This window comes from Struthio camelus, chromosome W (genome assembly GCF_040807025.1).
Source record: "Struthio camelus isolate bStrCam1 chromosome W, bStrCam1.hap1, whole genome shotgun sequence".
Classification (NCBI taxonomy): domain Eukaryota; kingdom Metazoa; phylum Chordata; class Aves; order Struthioniformes; family Struthionidae; genus Struthio; species Struthio camelus.
Genome location: NC_090981.1, coordinates 15,630,092 through 15,647,903, shown reverse-complemented (window position 1 = coordinate 15,647,903; position 17,812 = coordinate 15,630,092). Strand labels below are relative to the sequence as shown.

The 17,812-nt window shown below is 37.1% G+C and overlaps 1 protein-coding gene across 8 annotated transcripts in view; it reads right to left on the bottom strand.

The window, feature by feature from the left end:
* Window positions 1–365: 365 nt before the first annotated feature.
* The window catches only part of LOC104153745 (guanine nucleotide exchange factor subunit RIC1), an 89,192-nt gene continuing 71,745 nt past the window's right edge, over window positions 366–17,812 (bottom strand). For 7 of the 8 annotated variants that reach the window (XM_068925420.1, XM_068925419.1, XM_068925423.1 and 4 more), the window contains 13 exons: window positions 17,437–17,547; window positions 16,061–16,150; window positions 15,328–15,488; window positions 14,145–14,283; window positions 11,556–11,672; window positions 8,371–9,099; window positions 7,879–8,037; window positions 7,627–7,760; window positions 6,214–6,500; window positions 5,351–5,509; window positions 2,934–3,111; window positions 2,590–2,778; window positions 366–2,250 (listed from right to left, as the gene is read on the bottom strand). In XM_068925420.1, coding sequence (XP_068781521.1) covers window positions 1,965–2,250; window positions 2,590–2,778; window positions 2,934–3,111; window positions 5,351–5,509; window positions 6,214–6,500; window positions 7,627–7,760; window positions 7,879–8,037; window positions 8,371–9,099; window positions 11,556–11,672; window positions 14,145–14,283; window positions 15,328–15,488; window positions 16,061–16,150; window positions 17,437–17,547 — 2,739 coding nt within the window. In that variant the 3' untranslated portion in view covers window positions 366–1,964. The remainder of the gene's footprint in view (window positions 2,251–2,589; window positions 2,779–2,933; window positions 3,112–5,350; window positions 5,510–6,213; window positions 6,501–7,626; window positions 7,761–7,878; window positions 8,038–8,370; window positions 9,100–11,555; window positions 11,673–14,144; window positions 14,284–15,327; window positions 15,489–16,060; window positions 16,151–17,436; window positions 17,548–17,812) is intronic. The other variant, XM_068925425.1, reaches the window with a different exon arrangement.

Sequence of the window (17,812 nt, the reverse complement as noted above, 5' to 3'; positions counted from 1 at the left end):
CCATAGGAGTAACTTCAAGTACAATTGAACACTTTTTAAAAATTATGCATGTAACAGCACTGGAATTGAACCAGAAGTTTAGCACATGAGATTTGCTTTGAGTAGTAGATATCCCTATCCAAAGTCCTATGAATGACTTTTAAAATGCCATGATTAAATATTTAACAGTAAACAGTAGCTCTTCCAAACAACAGTAGCATTATAGTGACATATTAAATATGTAAATATGTTAACACAAGGTAACAGTTAAACAAATGCATGTGTTCACTTCTCATGGAGATCCAAAAACTGAACAGGAGAAAAAATGACGAACGGTGGCTTTTGCTTGTAGGTACCGAGCATTACCACAATCACAGGAAAATGTTAACTTGAAGAACAGCTTTTATTTGATTTAATATGGAAACTTATAAACAGTTTTTTCAGAAAAATAATTTTATAAGTGTCCCCTTAAGGTAGTAATGGATTTTAAAGTCAGCTCACACTAGGCTAGTAAGTTCTTATTTGGAAGGAACCATTTATTTTAGCAGTATGATAGACATTATCTGAAACCTGTATCTAAAACGCCAACTAAACAAAGTTGGGACTCAAATAGGATTTCTTTGCATCAGTTGCTGCAACTCTGATTTTTGGAGTTCCATTTGAGTTTCCAGTTGAGGAGTTGGAATGCGCTCATCTCCAGTCTTCTAGATAACTGAAATTATTGCACTTGCATTGGCTTTATTGGGCATAAAAAGCTATCATAAAGCAATAGTTTAATATTCATATACTTTAAAGCACTTAATGCTATCTGCAAATGAACTATACAAGTAAACAAAACAATTCATTTCAACTTAATAGTGAATGTTTTTAAGTTTCAGGGTTTAAATGCACTGGGAAACTGATAGACGCTGTAGCTATTATATGACAACACATTTAGTCCATGTCGGTAATCAGGTGATGTTATAAAAAATGAACTGTTTCATATAAAATAAACAATGCTGCATTTTTTGCTCTCAGATGGCACAGTACAAACAAGATGATACCTAAGTTATTACCATTACAAGCAGTTATTACATAGGGACAGCAGCTAGGAAAAGAAGTATCTTAAAAGCAATAGACATTCGGAGTCAGCTTTTCATAACATTGTATGAAAGTTACTCTTATTTAGTTACAAGCATGTCCATTATAACTGTTTAAGTATGAGCTGTTTAAGTAAAAATTAGAAGCAAGAGTACATAAGTGAATATTTACATTAAAAAAAATTCAGAAAAGAACTTACAAGTGAAATAACCTTCACCAATCACCCTAAACCAATTGTAGGAAGTGCATAGCTGATTTTAAAAAGTTAAACCACCTAGTGCCACTAATAAGTTAGTAACAATATGCCTCATCCAGAAGGATGTGCAATTCCACTTTAATTTCGCTAGTTATCTAGAAACATGCACAGTACATATCAGTATCTTCAAATATGGTACAACCATGAATATTTATAGAAGAGCATTCACAAAACCATACAGTATTTTACAGTTCTTTGATACAAAGCATCTTTTAGGCGATCAAGGAGCTGAATGCCTAGCTTCTATGTACTTTGTAATTCATAAGAAAAACAGGCAAGCTGGGAAAGATAACAATTTTCATCTCCTCTTTGTCTTTTATACTCAAACAGGCGATACTAAGAAAGAAGGTTTTCCAGAACACATTTAATGCAAAGAACTGACTAAATACTAGTTCTACCTGTCTACAGCTGCATTCATTGTCCCTCAACATTATAAAGTACCAAAGTGTAAAGCTGTTCAGCATAAAAAAAAAAACATTTTGCCTTCTTTTGCAACTGTATTAGATGAAGCAGTTTTAGTTGTACTATACTTCTCTATAGAATAAAGAATAAATTACATAAAAAGATTAAACCGCAAATGTGGAAGCATTTCTAAAAGCTGATTTACTTCCTTACACCCCTTATTCTTGAGAGAGTTGTCATCTTCCAATTAAGACACAGTGCAGTCATAACTGCCTTCTTGGAAAGAATCCTTTTCCTCTGTTGTAGACTTGTCTTCTTCATGTCTGATTACACTGCTATTAGCAGCGTCACTCTGAGGATTAGTGCAATGGCTAGACAAAGTCATGCTTTCCTCAACTCCGGGGCTTGCTTGTTCTGTAACATTAGGAGGGTTCACTGGCTGAAAAGCTTCAGGCTGCACTCGCTCTTCTGTTATCTCACTTAGTTTCTGGATCTGTGGTTTGATGATGTTTAGAAATGGCTTGTACCCAGGGCTAAGAAAATAAAGGGTATAGAACACTTTTAGAGAGTTAAAAATAGTACTTCTGTCACAACCATGAAGTAGACTATTGCTTGGGAAGTATCTACTATAAAGGAGTGTCTTCTACGACTATCATCCCTCCTGTATAAAAACAGGGTCAATATTTTAAATAAGGAAATTCTGCATAATTTAACTATATATATTTTTTTAAGTTAATACAGCCATACTCTAAATGATTGCCCTGACATTTTAGAATAAGTTAAAAAAATAGTTTTAATTATGGCTAAGGTAACTTCAGCTTGTGTTATTTATTAAGTAGAATGGAAAATGAACTATCCAAAATAACACTTACCAATCTGTGGAAGCCCATTTGTCAATAGCATGTAGGCCAGTCTTGATGTTCTGACAGATTTCTCCATCAATATCAGAAGATTGCATTATACTAAAAATCTGGTTAATTACTGAAGATTCTCTGAGAATAAAGCCTATGATAATACACCAATCTAGACATCCTGCTTCCATGAAGATATGTAGTAAATACCTGTATGAAAAAATCTACTTAGTTCATTTTTTCCACTCGAAGGACAAAATCCCAATGCTCAATTACCATAGACAGTGATTCCTTCCCCTAATGTTGCATCCTAAGAGCAGATATCAATCATTTTAAATCTTAAATGCAAAGATAATGTAACTTACTGTAGTTGGACCTGTGACTTGCGGGGCCCTTTACAAGCCAGTTCCAGAGAGAGATGTTCAAGCTCTGACTGAGTTAAACTAAGACTAGAGGAATTTTCATCCACCATGGTCCAATCACCATCCACCATAGAACTGGTTTCAGTCAGGTCTGTTGCTGAACCAATGCTACATTCATCATCTATCAAAAATATTCAGAAGTATAAGGAAAAAGGAAAAAACTTATTTTAATAAAACCCTATTTTTTGTGTTGATTCCTATATACACTGACACACTACTCAGTAATACCTTGCTGTATATCACAATTATCACTAAAAAGTTACTTTGGGCATATTGTCCATCCTAAGTCAGCATTCTGTCTCTTTTATGCAAGCAGTTACTGATATCATCACTTCCAGGACCATAACAGTTCTTGCATAAAATAAAAATAATTTTGCTGAATAAAGTGGGCAATGTTCATTTATCAACTGATATTTGTAGATGCTATTAAGAAATACTCTGGCTACAGTGAAGTGCTTTTGGACTCTTATCAGCTGTGACAGATGCCTCCTAAAGCTGTGTTGGTAAAAATAATTGTTGTAAAAGACCACAGTGAGCCTCCTATCTGCTATAATCCTACAATTAAGTCTGCAGAAAGAGCTGCAACCCTTTTAAAAGGTACTCTTCCTTAACATTAAATCACTTTGTTAAAAACTAGGGTAGAATAGCAAGCTTTTTTTCCTTCATAGAAAAACCCTAAAGACTCCTAATCTTCTATAGTGTAAAAATTTACCTGTGCTAATAAAGCAAAGGAGTAGGTAAGAGAAAAAATAAAAATATACAGAACAGATGTAGCTGGACAATTTTTGCAAAAACAGTAGCAGCCAAACTACAATCATTATGGTGATGAGTCATTAAAATCCTCCAGAAGTCTACTTATTAGCATAGATACATCTTCTCTGAAAAGGTTTAGGAAGACAGCAAGCTACTTCATAGTTTCTTGCTCAAATGTCACTAATAGATTTGTTGCTTATAGAATTATTATTAGAATTCAGCCAGCACTGTTTTAAAGACTATAATAAAACAATCTATTTACATTTTTAAAATAAATTAGTTCAGAATGTATATTAAAGTGTTAAAATAAATTAGTTCAGAATGTATATTAAAGTGTCATTAAACTCAAAGGCCTTAATTCTATTTAGAAAAATCATATATCCATCTGCAGAAACTTCAGTAACAGCAACTTGTAGTAGAGAAATGAAAAGATAAATATTCTTTTCAGATCCATAAACTGCTTTTTGAAGGACTGTATAACAAAAGTATTTAAACTCTCCTTGCATTCTTGCAGTCTCAATAGGTAATAAACAAAAGAAATAAATAGAAGTGAAAAATACAGGAAGGCAGTGCTTGAAGAGAAAGACAGAACCTGACTCTTCCTTCATTTTTTTTTCCAAAACTGTTAACCTAGTGAATAGTAGCCCCAAGTGCTGTGATACTCAGGAGCACACCATCTGGAGGAGAGTGTACTTTATGCAAAAGATACTTGAGTGTAAAGGAACGTGTAACATTTCAACGGGATCTCACATCAGGTATTTTCTGCTTTAGTAGGCAAAAGACTTGAGGACAGTAGTTAAAAAAAAAAAAAAGTAGGCAGACTAAAAAATTTGTCTACTCTGTATCCTGTCTCTGTCTGTGGCCAGAGAAGATGCACAGAGAATAAGATAAGATTTCTCTCTGTATCTTCTGTAAGCTGGTCATATATTAGTGTTTTTAAAAATGCAATTAGAAAAGGTCATGGAATAGGGAAGAAAAAGTTCCTTTGTAAAGGATTCAAAGAACAGAGTTTATGCATTAAAATACTGTTGAAGACAGATGATAACAGCTACAGTTTTTATCTGATCAGCTCTGTACTTAGTGCCTAATACTTCTGTTATAAACACTTACCAGTCAAATAAAAATTAACCTAAAAAATTGTTTCTTCACCTCTTATTGTACTATAGTAACTAGACAGTTTACCCCACAGATCAATTGCTAGAGACGGGAAAGTGTCCATGCAGCTTAGTGGAAGTACACACACAAGTAAAGGCTAAAGAGAATTCCTTTACACTGTTTGCAATGGTGAGTTATAGAACCTTGCAATACACAAAGATAAGCTTAAGAGTTCTATTTCCCAAGTTTAACTGAAAAAAATATTAAGTTTCAAGTTACCAACACCGATGAAGAATTTAAGAAAATATGAATTTCATCTTTTACCTTTAAAGTAATTATAGCTGTATGACAGGCATATATTTCTGTTTGTAAAAATTTCAGCATGCTTTTCATAGAGTCCTCATTTTTTCTGGCTTTTAGCATCAGCAGTTGAGAAACATAGCAATACAGCAGTGACATGCAAATATCAGAATATTAATGTTCACTTCAATCAAGAAAGAAAAGTGACCAACCTTTATTTAACAAAGGAGAAAGGACTGCATCTTGCATGGGGGGTCCATAGAATGAAATTGTGTCAATCTCTCTCTGAGAGGAGCTAATAGTGCCAAGCCAGCTATGACTCCGAGGTATGTTTGGAACCCCTGTGTCCATTTCCACATTTAGAAAGGTGCCTACAGAATGAGATTTTAGGAGATGCTTCCCCACACCTTTAAAATCCCCCCCAAAATAAAAGCACCCTGAGTTAACATTCAAATAATTTACTTGCTGACCAAAAGCACCACCAAAAGCAAGTATAGCCATTTCAAGAACTTTGATCAGCTAGCATAAAAGAAATATTCATCTAATAAGCTGCTAGCATCACCACACTCAAATGAAGGTACTACTACTACCATCAAAAAGGGGAGGGAAAAATCAGTAGCTAGTGTTAACTATGCTCTCTTCCATCCTCATTATCACATAGTTAGCAAGTTTTAAACATGAAAAACTCATTCATCTTTGAATATGAAAGAGTTGATCAAATCCATAGCTAAAAAACATATAATAATGTTGATTTTAGTCAGTTTCTGTAGCTGAATTTACATTGAAGAGCAATATCCACATTCAATTAGATGTCTGCATATGAGTGGTATCCAACTTAATACACCTGAGAAAGCAAAAAAATCTCAGAGACAACAGCATAACAGGACTAAAGGAAGAAATTAGGTCTATGCCAAACAGTCCCTTCAGAAAACACATCCAACATAAGAAGGCTATGAAGGTGATAAGCCTCAGCCTGTTCTTTGCTTGGCTGAACAGAGGAAGGAGAGATTCAAACTGATAGGTGCAGGCTTGCAGAAAAGAAACCTAATCCAAATCAACTCAGATATTACAGCACCTGTCCTGTACATTCCAGTCTTGAAGGGTGAATTAATAGAGGAAGCTGGTATGACTGGAAATGGCCAGAGGAAATCCTCATGTAATTTTTTCAAAGCAATCACAAAATCCTCCACACAGGCAGCTCTGGTTCGCTCCTTACGCAACCAGCCAATCAGCTCAAAGCTTAACTGTGCAGCAAAGCAGCCAAGGTCTTTGAGTTTGATTTCTTCTAGCAGATGCCGAGCATGTCGCCAAAGCATCATATCAATGTACATGTTCTCAGCACAGTCACAGTCTGTAATCCACCTATGAACAAACCAGAAAAAAGGAATATTAAGATTTATAAGATTGAGTAGTAAGGACTGTTGGCCACAAACATGGCATGCAAATCTGCCAGAGTAACAGTGAAAGCCACATCTATACCAACAGAATCCAGCTTCAGTGTTATTTGGTACTTACTTTCTCTAAAAGTCTCCAGTGCCACAATGGGCAAGTGAAACAAAGGAAAAAAGCTATGCGGGCAACACTATCTGTAGAGCATCAGCAATAAGGGCAGAGGAAAGAAAAAAAAGAAAAAAATGGGGGGGAAAAAAAGTGCCCACTGCAAAGATCTCCAAGAAATTGGAAAAGTTTAGAGAATAAGACAAGCATTAGTCTGAGACTTTCTTTTAAAGTTGCTAAAATATATTTTTAATGGGAAATCACTGAAGAAAAGCATTTAATTTGTGCTAAGATTATTTTGAAAATAATATATGGGACAAAAGCAAACCAAGACACTATTAAATTCCTTCCTCATTGATCAATATTAATGCTCAAATGTAGACAATGTGAATTTAGTATCCAGCAGGTGGAGATGGGTCTACCCAAAGACATAAATGGCCATATTTATAGTGGCTTGATATATCAATATGTGCACAGCATCATAGTGCAATATATGTTATGATGCTGCAATATCATGAGTCTGTCAGGACAACCAGCCATTCAGCAAGCCAGAATCTTCAGATATGAGGCACATTGTGGTCTGACTAGCTATTTAAGTTACTACACATGTATTCAGTGGACTCAGAATAGAGGCTTTTGGTCAACAGTACCCATTAGGGTAATGTATGTACCATCAATAGCCACATGCCTACTGTCAAGAACATAAAAAAAGATATACATGGACATTACAAGATTCTGTAACAAATGCAACAGGGACAGGATGGGGGGAGGAAGGGGAACGTGCATGTCCAAGGACAATTACCTTCTGAACACCAGAAAATTCTATTGTGGCTTGAACTTAAGCTATTCTTCATTTCAGGAGAAGAAGAGGCTCTACTTACAAGCAAATAGTGACTGTGACATATATTATATAATATTTTTCTATAATTGGGAGAGCCAATACAGTAACTAACAGTGGAGGGAAGGAGAGGACATTACTATCAATTATTACCTTTTCCCAGATGGGCCAGAGATCATACTCAGTGTTTTCTGTAGGTTGAATTTGCTATGGAGATTCTCTGCTGATTGGGATAAACTAATGCTGCGATGTCTGAAGAATTCAAAGCCACCACTTAAACTGGGTTCCTAAAACCAAAAACCCCCAAGCATATGATCAACTGAAGTAAATATGCTACATAGTGGTTATAGGCAAGATAAATTGCACAAGGGCTGATGCACAGTATTTACTACTTTCTTCGCAAACCTGAAGTGTTGGTGTAGCTGGAGGTGTCTCCAATTCTCTAGAGCCAATGGCTTTAAGAAATCTGATCAAATGACGACAAAGGTCCCACTTTTCCCGCTCTAAGGCAGTGTTAAATAGGAGAGTAGCATGCTGTCTACTAACTGTTGGAGCTTCCATATTCTGCAAGTAACAAAGCATAAATCTGAAATCATTTGCTTTCTGCATCCAGCAACAAAAATATTTTTATAAAATTAAGCCTCTTCATGGTAGACTCAACAATACGAGATATCTGTAAAGTCAGATTTCATGCTGTAATTTTCCATTTTATTATAGGAAACGATCCATACTGTTCTATACCTCCCCTTCCACAGCTGGGCATAATTTCAACAAAAACTGAAACATAAGTTTAGTATGACAATCATTTTTAAACAATACAACATTGTTAACTGGTAAACATTACCACTGTTAATGGTAAATATCACCTCCCTTTTGCAAGATTCAGGATACCATTACCTGTAGGATAATAAGATAAGAGGCAGCTGTGTCTAAATCCTGGGCCATTAAGCACTCCTCAAATAAGTCCTTTGGGTTTCCAACAGCAGCAAAAAGGTAATTCCACAGGGCATATTCTGTCTTCCTAGCACAATGAACAACTGTCTGCAGGAAAAGGGGGAATTCTGTAATGAACTTCGCCACAGTGGGAAGCAGAGGGTCAGGAATGGGTTCCCGTGAGGTAGCTTCTTCTTCCAGCACTTCATGAAGCATCAGTTCTAGTACATGAGGAAAGTATGGTAACGTGGCACAGGAGTGGGCCAAAAGTAAGGCTTGTTCACCGAGGTTCCTAACCAAAAGCTGGCGTAAAATGTGATGGAGGTAGATCTGAGAGGTTCTCTCAACAATGCAGAAAGGAAAGAGGACCTCTAAGTGTTCTCTAGTGCTGGTTTGAGTGTATAAACAGTCATAGAGCACAGTGTCATTAACAGCACCAAGAAACAAGGCATCTTCAAACAAGACAGCCAATGGGTATATGTTGATGTGGAAAGGCAGCATGATCCGCCTTGACAGAAAGGAATGTGGTTTTCGATGGTCTCTAGGAAATAGAGGAAGCCAGACTTTCATACCTGCCCCACCACAGCTGAGCCAGAGAGCCTCCAGTAAGTGGTGTTTCTGTTTCTCAAGCCTGCAAGTAGTCCAGACATTTTCAACAGACTGGGCTAGTACAACTGGAGCACAAAAAGGCAGCTATGGAAGAAAAAGAAAAAAAATTTTTTTTTAAAGTTTTCCCTCACAAGAACACTTCCATCAGCTGAGCTAAGAATATCCTTTCTCTGCAAAGCATACTTTATGCTTTTAACAAAGAAGAAAAACTTCAGAGATTAACAGATTTGTAACTGCTCCCTAGCACCAGGAAAAGCACCAATAATTACCAATATTAACTGAAAAGATATTTCTTTCATTTTTCACTTGATACTAGTCAGAAAGCCAGAGGGGTTGAGGATAATATAGAAGAAAATAAAAAAAGCACACCTCTGCTTTTCCATTTTGCACAAGAATTCAACCTAGAGCTGATGAAAGTACTATAACCTCCCCATATTTGATAATATTTGCTTGAATCCCAAATAACTGTTCTTCAGTCTAATCTTGCTCAATTTCATTCTCTCAAACATGTGGTATTGCTTGTTTTCATATAGCAGGAGTTATGTTTCTCATCAGCATAGAAAAAGTTATACGTTATTAATTTTGATTGTTATTTTTTGGAACTCTGCAAGTATATTGCGTGAAGATGATAATGTAAGGGTATGTGGCATATGAGAGCATCTGGTTCATTGAAGTTATCAGGTTAAGAACCTTTTAAATAACAAGTAACAAGGAAAGTGATAAATTAAACACACAGATGCACAAACCTGAGGAGCAGGCCATAATGGAGACAATAACAAAGACCAGAACTCTTCAGCCACTGATTGATGGGCCATTAAGAAACTACTCAGGCATAGCTGTGAAGAGGGCCAACCTGAACTTTGTAAGTGATAAGAAGAGGGAAAACAAGACTAAAATGAGTATTATGGGATATTTGAGGGGGGCCTGTGGGATTGTGCAAAACTTATTATGGGATACCAGAAGGGGCTTGTGGGACTGTGCAAAATGTATTATGGGATGCTTAGGGTAAGGGCTAAAGGCAAGGGAAAAGGAGGGAGGGAAATCAGGGTGCATTGGAGAGGAACAAGCGTGGGAAAAGGAAGGGGGATAAAGGGGCCAGTCACTTGTAAGCGGGGGCTGGTCAGTAAGCTTGTCTGACTGAGCCCTGCACCTGATCACTGCAGTCTATCCTATCTTCTTCTTAAATCCTTTCTTAACTATCTTTCTGTGTAATTTCACTGTCCCACCTGTGGGTGCTGCAAGGTCCATGTGCCAGGAACTGGAGAGACCAGAGTGAGTAAATCAAGTGCCAGCCACTGGAGTCAGACCACAGGTCATAGGGTCCATGTGTCTGGGGTGCCAGCAACTGGAGGGACTGAGGTGCAAGAGAGGTCTGGGTGCCAGCAGCAACTGGAGGGACCTCAGTGTGCTTCCCCTAATGAATTTAACTCGATGTGCGGGGGTATGTGTGTGTAATTCAGTAGCAAATTTCAAGCTGGACTAGCCAGAGAGTAGTAGGAAAACTTGTATCTGGAAAGACTCAAAGTCTGAGCCAGAGATGGGTAAGAAAGCCCAGGGTCCGAGCATGGATATTAGGCAGACTGAGAGCCTGTGCTGATATTCGAGGGATCTGCAAGTGTGGGGGTGCTTGTGAGATGAGTGTGCGAGTGCATGCATCTGTTTGCTAGTGAGCATCAAGCTGGACTAGCCAGTGAATAGGAGGAGACCTGCCTACTGTGTAAGAGGGCCCAAGGTCTGGGCATGGATATTAGATGGGCTGAGGGTCTGTGATAATATTCAAGGGATCCATGAATGCAAGTATGCTTGTGAATCTGGAGAGTGAGGGCACGTGTGTTTTCACTAGTGAACTTCAATCCCAATCAGCCAGAGAGGAGGAACATAACTTGGCTATTTGTACTTATGTTTTATGTCAGTTCTGATAGTGTTATATGTGAGCGCTGCTAAAGGCAGTGCTCTGTCTATGTGGTTGGCTGTGTTAGTGTCTTCTGTGCATGCGTGCACCTCTCTAGGATACATGCTCAGCCTTGCTACTGGCTGAAGCTGCAAACAGGAAAGGAGCAGCTGCATCCATCGGCCTAGGATGGAGAGACATCTGGGTCTCAGGGTGCCGTGGACTGGGCTCCAGTGGCTGGTAAGAAGGAATCCCCGGGTCTCGGAGGCAGCAGCTTTCCAACATCCCTTAACAGATAATATTCCATAAACATATAAAACAGTTTAAGCCATCAGCTGAAGATTTTTCTACCTAAACTGTGCATAAGTTTTGTGCAGCAGGACCTTGATATTTAAAATCCTAGCTTTCACTGCAATACAAGTGCTAAATAATTCTTGTTAGACATTTGCACAATTAAGGAGCAACTTCAGAGATTCTTAGAAGAATCATAGAAGGGATAACTTACTTCCAACTAACAATTCAGCCTATTAGTGCAAACATTGCAGAAAGACATAGGCCTCCCTTATGTTTGGACCACTCCTTTTCACAACTTGCCTAGTCCTCTGACATCTTTGAAGCCTTATACAATATCCCAGATATATTTACTCACAAACTTCCTTTGGTTAGGGTTATTATCCTTCTCTCGTATTTGGAGGCCAGATCGATCCCTTTGCAACATGATGAGTTGTCCTGCTAAGTTTAACATAATACTTTCAGCCTCACAGGCCTAAGGATAAAACAAACAAAACAAAAGAGTGTTATTTAAGCTTTTTGAATGCATCATTATACCCTTAAGTACAATACAAACCCAGAGTAAATTCACTGCACTGCCTCTGCACAGAGGGTTCATAATTGGTATCGAAAATTTAGAAGCTACTGTCTATTTACTTATCTTCCAAGACAGATTCTGTTTACAGGGGAGACCAATACAGAGGACTCCACTTCTGCTTCTCAGACAAGAAACTACCCAATGGGTTCCCTAACAAACAGCTTTATTTGGCAAAAGTAGTATGCATAAACAGGGCACATCTATGATAACTCCAGGCCTTGTTTTCCTTCACTGTTTTACTGGAAGAGCTGACAAAATTACAGCATGATAAGCTGCACTGTGACCTTGCAACACATTAGCTACTCAACAGTAACTACATTAAAAGCCAACATCCACCTCCTTGTAAGTGCACTGTAGCTTCAAGCTTTGTTCATATATGTAGACATTTAATTGTAACAGATATTTCATTAAGTAGATATATGCTTTCCCAAACAGTCCTAAACCTAAATTGGATAATGCCATGGTTTTAAAAGTGATTTATATAAACTTGAAACAGCTGATTATATACATACAAAAAAGATTCCTACTGGCCTCTACACAATCATCAATTGAGAGACTGGATTTACAATGGTTGCTGCATCATCTGTAGCTGCTGAATATGCTCCAAAAAGCTTAAGTGTCTTTAAGTTTGAGTATGGTTAAGTGTCTTTAAGTTTGAGTATGGAATAAGAGCAGAGAAGTTACCACAAGCTTTAATCAAGTGTTTTTAATTCTTAAAATATTTTCATTCCTTTATTTTATTCCTGCATCTTAAAGCATATCTGTATATACACATCCTTTCAAAGTATTATTCTTTTATTCAAATAGTCTTTCTGCCAATGTGAATTCATTACCTTTCCAATCCATATAGAGAAGCCTCTTAGAAAACAATTTAGTGCAGGACTCAAAAGAAACAGTAGAACTGAATATCTATAGATGGCTACAATTGTGTAGTTCTTGCACAAAGCAATTATAAGAATAGTACTTCTTCATTTGCTAGACTCATATCACATGTTTACCTGATTTTTTTTTTAATAATTGAAAAAAGTTTTTCCCCTCACTTCTGTTAGCATTAGCAAAGCCACCAATATTTTCAGAAGTTAAAGCTCTGCATTGGCACAGATATCATCATTATAGACATGCTAATAGCTGGTTGCAGAGACTAGCACTGATACAAGAGCCAAAAAGAGCTTAGCTACACTTTCACACAGTATTTTGAGCTTTTAGAAGCTGCAGTTAGATAAAAATCCTTTTACTTGGGAATATCAAGCAAGCACATATAGCTTAAACCAAAAAAACCCTCTATTTTAGAACTGTTTACTGTTAAATTTAAACCAAGTTACCCGAGTTAATATTATAAAGTGCATGAAGTTCAATTTTAATAGGTAAGGCTAGAGGGCCTGTACAGTAAATTCTCAGCATCAGGGACTGAAAACAGCTTATTGGCCCTTTTCCTTATTATTATTATTCCTTTACTATTAAGAACAGCAAGCATCTCCTGCAACATCAGCATGTATACAATGATACAATGCAAGAGGCATTTAAGAACAATCTAGCAAGTGTACCAGTAAGACAAAGTATCTACTGCATCAGTTATACCTGTTATTTTCTCAGGCAAATGACAACTTTTTGGAGAAAAAAAAATAGTATGTCAAACAACTCAGAGAAAAGATTGTTTAGATAGATCAAGAAATCTCAGTTCCCCATCTGTAAAATGATAATAGAGGAAGTTTGCTAATGGGTTACAGCATTGAACAATTAAGATGATGTGTCCAACTTAAAGCAGAATGTCTCAACATTTTCAAAGTCTTAATGCATCCAGTGCTTTCAGTGGTTCCTGTGCAGTGTCAGAATCAGTGCTGACATCAGTGCTCCTGTTTTATTTAGTACCAACTTCTTAGCACATACTTAAGCAAGTAATGCCCAAGACTTGTGCTATAAATGCTGGCTTGACCAACATTGCTATTTGGGAGCCTGGATCTTCTAAGTCTGATAACACTTGACCATTCTATGAGATAAAGCTTTGGTCTTACCAGGACTTATCAGGCAACAGGTAAAAGATAAATCAAGCACTAATTTAGCATGTGGATCCACCCAGACTGAACAAGCACCTGCTACATCTATCTAACAGGGAAGCAGTAAGTTGCAAGACTTGCAATGTTTGAAGACTATGGGCTTTAAGCAGCTATTCAAATGGCTAAACTTACAGAAATAAGTTGCCTCCCCCCCTTAGCTCATATATAAAATGTCTCCTTAATAATTACTAGAGAAAACATCTTCTGCATGCTACCACATAGAAGAACCACTACTTTATAGCATCAGTCACGCAGCCTTTGAGAACTAGAGTTGCCAAATCCAGGACTAATATTTTGAACATTTTAGAGCTTGTACCTGCTGAGGCATTTTTAAGCTGATGCTAGTCTCTGTCCTCACTGATGTCAAAGTAACGGACACTACAAGAAAAGGATGAGGAATGTATCGAGACATAGATACTTCTTGAAGAACTTGGACACTGGCAGTAGGGTTAAGACTGCAAGGGAAAATATAATTATGTTTAGCAATTGTTTAATTGTGTTTCACAGAAAATTAGTTTCTGAAAGTGAATGTAATGACAATAACCAGCTTAATTTTAGTAAACAACTCACACCAAACATCAAAATGACTTCCCTTTAACCAGAAATCATGCAGGCCCACATATCTATGCTACATACAGTTATTGAATAAACTTATTACTCTGAGTTACTGTACCTTAATAATTTAAGAGGATAGTTATGAGTGGATAGAAGAGAACACAAGATACTCAAGAACATCTCTAGAGACACAAACTAAAACTGTCCTTATTGAAGGGTATTTTTAAAAGATGTTGAAAATATTTTCTTCCCAAGTTAATCAACAGGTTTTATTCTGCTAAAGAAGGTTCCTTCTTGTTGAAGTCAAGCTACAATACTGAGGAAAACTTTATCTGCTTAAGAATCTCAAAAACTATACAGGAATCTTTATCTCTTTCTTAACATCACTAGTTTTAAGTCTGTAACTAGCTGTTTTTTGTGACGGTATTTCTTTTGTCTCAAGACAGTGTGCCCCCCCTTTATTTTTAATCACTTCATCTTCCCTCCCCCCAACATTTCCTACTTTTAATCTTGGCAACACTTCTTTTCTAAACAATATCCAAATATACAGGTATCTTTCAATGCCTTTTTCTTCAGTCTATATTCAGTATGATGCAAGTCTTCAAGTTCCTATCAGCTAGAACAAGCCAAGTTTTCCAAAGCACCTCAATTCTGACTCAACTTACACAAATACAGTTTGGAATGTGAATTTCTCAGTCATTATCTCTATACTTGCATACATGCATGTATGCACATATGTAGGTGGCAACACTCAAGAAATGTCACTAGTACATACAGGTGACATTTGCTACTCACTGATATGATATTTTAAAAATTGGACTCAAGAGATTATCAAAGAATCTGATGTTATCAAAATAATTTATTCAGATTGAAGAGAGATTTCAAAATACATTACTGCAAAAGCATTAAAAATAACTGTATAAACCTGTTTCACTGGTACTCACCCATCAGGCCTTCTCTCAATACTGTAAAGGCAAATAGAACAATCTGCTCTGAACAATATTACGATGTCCCGGAAGACACTGAGAAGTAACGTAGCTGCTTGTACTTTAGTGATGTATGCAAATGTATTATCAAGATTAGATGTTTGCAGGTACGTTCTCAGCTGCAAGGAAAATTAATAGTTTTAATATAGGTTTCTTTTGACTGATTCTTGATTCCATATTTGTGAAATGACTGTCAAGGATTTCTAGCAAGATACATCAGTAAGTGCTTGATTAACAAATGCTACTTGCAACCAAAGTGGTTAAAGTGTAGTACAGCCTATACACACACACACACACACATATATATATATATTTTAAGTTCTTATGCCCACCTTATTTGAAAACCTTATAAAATTCTCCCAAAATACTCTAACTGGAAACCTCAAAGTAACCTGTGTGCTAGCACTCAAAAAATATCACAATTTTAGGAACAATGAGGAGATTCATGGTAAACAGCATAAAATAGCTTTTAGTATCAATAATGACCTTTTCTTCAAAGGACTAGTTACATAGCAAACAAACACCCCACCACCACCAAACCAATCCCCCCCCCAAAAAAAAATCACGCACACTTTTTTGCAGGTGACCAAGAATCATCTATGCATTGAGTTTTTCACATTTAAAATATTATTTTAGAACACATCTGATGATTAACATTATGAACCACTTACTCTGAGGAAAAATACCTCACCTCTTCCTGATGGTCGTTTAAATTATAACATGCAAGAACAATAAAATCATTCCACCAAGCTAAGCCACCTGTTACCATCATATTTTGCTCCTTAAAATAAAAGGAAAGGAAAGAAAGGCAAATCAGCAAGCTTCTAGGTTTCCACAAATCGCTCAAACTATATATATATATATATATATATATATATATATATATATATGCATTTAGTAAGTAATTACCAACAGTCAGACATGAGCTATATAAGATTTCATGTACATAGATTAGGCTGTTTTGCCACTTAATATTCAGTTGTTATTACTTAAAAATGACAGAGTGCTGCAGAATAGTAGATGAAGAAGACAAAACAAAACACCCACCATAGCTCTATAGTTCAGAGGAACCTCAACAGGCTGGAGAAATGGGCAAACAGGAACCTGCAGTTCAAAGGGAAAAGGCAAGTCCTGCCCCTGGGGAGAAATAATCCCATGCACCAGTATAGGCTGGGGGCTGACCAGCTGGAAAGCAGCTTTGCAGAGAAGGACCTGGGAGTCCTGGCGAACAAGAAGTTGGACATGGGCCAGCATCATACCCTCATGGCAAAGAAGGCCAACAGGGCCACGAAGATGATTAAGGGACTGGAGCATCTTTCATAGGAGGAGAGGCTGCGAGAGCTAGGACTGTTTAGCCTGGAGAAGAGAAGGCTCAGGGGGGATCTTATCAATGTATACAAATATCTGATGGGGAGGAGTAAAGAAGACAGGGCCAGACTCTTTTCAGTGGTGCCCAGTGACAGGACAAGAGGCAATGGGCACAAATTGAAATACAAGAAGTTCCATTCAAACATAAGAAAAAGCTTTTTTACTGTGAGGGTGGTTGAGCATTGGAACAGGTTGCCCAAAGAGGTTGCACAGTCTCTATCCTTGGAGATATTTGAAACTCAACTGGACAGTGTCCTGGGCAGCCTGCTCTAGCTGACCTGCTTTGAGCAAGGGGGTTGGAGTAGATGATCTCCAGACGTCCCTTCCAACCTCAGCAATTCCATGATTCTGTTCATCAATCTACTGGCATCACTGACCTAATCTGCCTCTATTTTTTTCTGCTACTGTCCAGAATTTGCAAGCTTGGGTGTCCAAAGCCAAATTGTATATGTAGTTTCTTAAATAAGACATAAGGGAGTAGGAGTCTGACCATAGGTACTCAGATTTGGAAACTGTTAATAATCAGGTAGAATTATTGAGCCAAAGACAGAAGATATTTTTCAAGTGTTTTATGAAAAGACATTGAAAATCCAGCATCCATAATCCCCTAGTCTGTCTTCAAGCAGTTTATTTGAAAAAGATACTTTTTGCTTTTTTCTGAAATCACATGTTCCAACAAATATAATCTCCCCAGTATACCTGGACAATGTTTCCAAACAGCTTCCACTTTTCTGTGAGTAAAGAATAATGCGCAAAGCCAAACTTGCCAACCACAGCTACATTCTGCCCCAGCTTGTCAATGGCTGAAAACTGAAGGAAGAGAAAGGGGGGGAGGGAAAGAGAGAGAACCTCAGAAATTATTTAATATATAATATATATATATTATACTTATATATTTAAATTCTATATTCTGTCCAAGTAGGTTACTATAAGCAATAGAGTTGAAAGAGTTGAAGCTAGTTACTAGCTTCTTAATCTTAATGTTTTCTACTATTCTCTCCAACATATATTTTTCTTTTAGAACTAATTTAGTACAATTATCTCACCTGCTAGAGCTCATCCAACGCTAACAGTC